The 3,446-nt window shown below is 43.6% G+C and overlaps 1 protein-coding gene across 1 annotated transcript; it reads right to left on the bottom strand.

The window, feature by feature from the left end:
* Positions 1–525: 525 nt before the first annotated feature.
* Positions 526–921, bottom strand: LOC115511438 (40S ribosomal protein S15a-like). Its single transcript, XM_032593034.1, has one exon. It carries the CDS (start codon positions 919–921, stop codon positions 526–528), a length of 396 nt encoding a protein of 131 aa, XP_032448925.1.
* Positions 922–3,446: the final 2,525 nt, after the last annotated feature.

Genomic DNA, 3,446 nt, shown 5'->3' on the forward strand with positions numbered 1-3,446 from the left:
TTTATGTCCTGTCCCTGAAGCACAAGCACATGGATTATGAAAGCAGGGGAGAGAATCGGGCAAGTTGCAGACTATGTTCTTCTGTACCCGGGCAAGTTTCAAGTGCAATATGGAAAGCCGACCTGCCAAGACACGTGTAAGCACGAAGGAGAAGACTCTAATGTGACCCGCTGAGATCTAGTTCAGGAAAGGTCCATTCGGGGGTGTGGGATACACGGTAGTTCTTACACCCTCATCTTAGTCCGCTCAGGCCACCACAGGCTGGGGCTTTTACACAACAGAGATTCACTGACTCACAGTCTTGGGGTGGGAAGTCCCAGATCCAGGTGTGGGCAGTGTAGACACCATCTGTCCCCATGTCCTCACGTGGTCATCCCTCTGAGCATGACCGCGTCCTCCCCTCCTCTTCTTAACAGGACATCTGTCATACTGGAGTGGGGCCCACGCCAACAGCCTTGTTTTACCTTAGTTACCTCTCCCTTTTTTCCCTCTGAGGCATTTGATTTGCATGTGTATATTACCTCCCTAGAAAAGGAATCCCGGGGTTTTCCCTCCTGTGTGTTTTTGCCTTGCTCCTTCATGGTGCACGATGCCAGCTAAGGTTGTTGGTGCATTGAAACCAAATTGGCAGGGCGGGAGCAGATCATCCTGCCATTTTTCTAGATCTTTGAGTTGTGCGTCACGTCTGGGGCTGGTCACTCCATGCGTGTTTAGCCTGCCTGTCAGGGTCACAGCAGTCTTCCCGTCTCTGTGATCATCAGTCATTTCAAATTCACCAATGTAAACACGCTTCATCATCACAATTAGAAACCGGAGGATGACTTTGGAGCAGAGCCTAAGAAGAACCTGGTGTTTGCCTCTCTTACTGGCATTGTTGCTGCCCTTGAGAGCATCTGCCAGGATGTTCATGCGTACCATCATGGAGGCATGGAAAAATGTTGGAAAGAGCTTAATCATCTCTTTAAAGACCCCAACTCTAAACGCAATCACCTTCTGAGATCCTGGGGCTTTGGACTTCTAAATATGAATTTTTGGAGGGACACAATTTAGTCCATAACACTTTCCAAGATTTTTTTTAATCTTTAGAGTTATTTAGAGTTTCTCTTTATGTACATATTTTTTTCTTATGATCGTCTTCTGGGGTCCCTTCTAAGGCCCCCATCTCAGTCCTGGAGGGACCCTGTGTATCTTCACATGCTGTGTAATTTCCGTAATCACCAACCACCCAACTCTTAGCCCATTGACTGTGTCTTGCTTTCATTTTTATCTTTACGTCCCCAAATTTTTACCTTTACTGATTAGAGTTTTTAAAACTTTGTAGTACTTTATTTGCTAACAGTAAGTTTCCATGAGTTTAAAAAACCCTCAGGGTGTGTGTTAGAGAATTATAAACAAGGACAGCCATAAAGCATACCATTTATTGGCAGTGAAATATCTGTGGCCAAATACCTTTCATGTATTATTACTATTTTTAATTTCAAACTTGCAAAGTAGATACATAGTTCTACCCTGTTCTGTGAATAAGGGATCTGGATCTCAGAAAGGTAAGGTTTCTTGTCCAAGGTCATCATGGTAGAACTTAACCATGAATGACCGAAGCTAAAAATCATGCATCCCCCATTGAGGCTGCATTAAAGGTTGACTCATATATCGGAAGCTCTGTTGTTAAAGATTCATCCATTCATTGACTTACACTTCCATTTAATAAACATCTATTTAGTTGCTGCTGTGTGCTAGGCATCTACTCTAGCACACACTGAAAATGAAGAAGATTGTATGCACACACATACGCACACATGCACAAACATGCACACGAACACATGCATACACACATGTGCCCACAGAGTCTACCATTACTGGTACTTGAAGCTGACCCTGCAATTCTCTAAAATAACATGGAATTTATTCCATGTGCAGCTGCTGGAACTCAGGTCAGAAGAACTGAAATGAATATTTACATTTTGGACAAGTGATCATTGAGAGAACCTCTACAAAGAACTTGTCATTTAGGTTAAAAAAGAGGTTAGCGTTACTGTGGTGTAATGCCACCTTAGATACACGTGGCAAACGGCTACAAAACTTTGAAGGGATTGGCAGGGAAAGTTCTGGGCTGTGGACTTAGAGTATTGAGCACCATCGCACATCTGTTCTCTGATCTTCAAAAGGGTGCAACATCTGTGAGCCCCATCTTCTCGTGTATCAATTTCATGATCATTATGATTCTGTCGAGCTCCAAAGAATACGGCTGCAGATGAGGTGAGTTGGGAGATGCTGCATTTACAGAGTCTAAAAGTTTTGTCTACTTCCCCCACCAGGGAAAGCCAACCAAAGGAGTTTTCCCATGCATTTGGGGAGGTCAGAGAGGGAGATGGAAGTTGAGAAACCAAGGGAGGTGCATAGGAGTCACTTGGGAGAAGAGACAGCGGGTGGGACAGAGAAATGGCACGGGACCACCCGGTGGGCCCAAGGGTCACCGGAAGCAAATGGTCACAAATGTATAATGGGGCCGCCAAGCATGGCTGTGAAGTCCTCTCCTTCCTCATTCAGCTGTGATTACAGAGGAGTTGAAAGAGCAGGAAAATGCCTTGTATGTCCTGTGAATGTCCTAGGTTGAAAGACACAGAGTTGCTGCTGTTCATGTGGCCCCCAAAGTGGTGATTGCACAGGCATCAGCTGAATACATTCACACGCATTAGGAACATTTATATTTAATCTTTCTTGGATTCTTATGCGATGGGATTGAGGATTGCAGGGAGCCTCATCCGTCAAGTTATTTCGGTAACAATTGACAGTTGGCTGTGACGGCCAGCTCGGTAGCTTGGAATTCATTCCTTTTTATTCCTTTTTAAAAACTCACCTCCTCTTCTTCCATTCAGCTCTTAATTATCGGTGTTTTCCAAATATCATCATTGGCTCTCTTCATACACATTTAAAAAAATTAGAGGCTTTAATTTTTAGAGTTTTAGGTGTACTGAAATATTCAAAAGAACAATATTCAATATTATTGAAAGACTGGGTGCAGAGTGTTCCCTTATTTCCCTCCCTCTCCCCCCATACAGTGTCCCCTAATATGAACACCTTGCATTACTCGGTATATTTGTTATAACTGATGAGTCAGTATTGATACATTACTATTAACTGAAGTCCATAGTTTACCTTAGGGCTCATCCTTTGTGTCACATATCCTATGGGTTTGGACAAATGTATTTGCCATTTCAGCAGCTTCCAGAATAGTTACACTGCCCCAAATCCCTGTGTTCCACCCACTCACCCACTCACCTCTTCTTCCCACTCACGGGCCACCTCTAAACTCTCCAAGGACTCTATACAGTTTTGATTTTTCAGAATGCCATACAGTTGGAATGACACAGTATGTATCTTTTTGGCTTTGCTTCTTATACTTGGCAGTGCCCATGAAGGTTTCTCCATGTCTTTTCATTTGCTAG

Source organism: Lynx canadensis, chromosome B1 (assembly GCF_007474595.2).
Source record: "Lynx canadensis isolate LIC74 chromosome B1, mLynCan4.pri.v2, whole genome shotgun sequence".
Lineage (NCBI taxonomy): Eukaryota > Metazoa > Chordata > Mammalia > Carnivora > Felidae > Lynx > Lynx canadensis.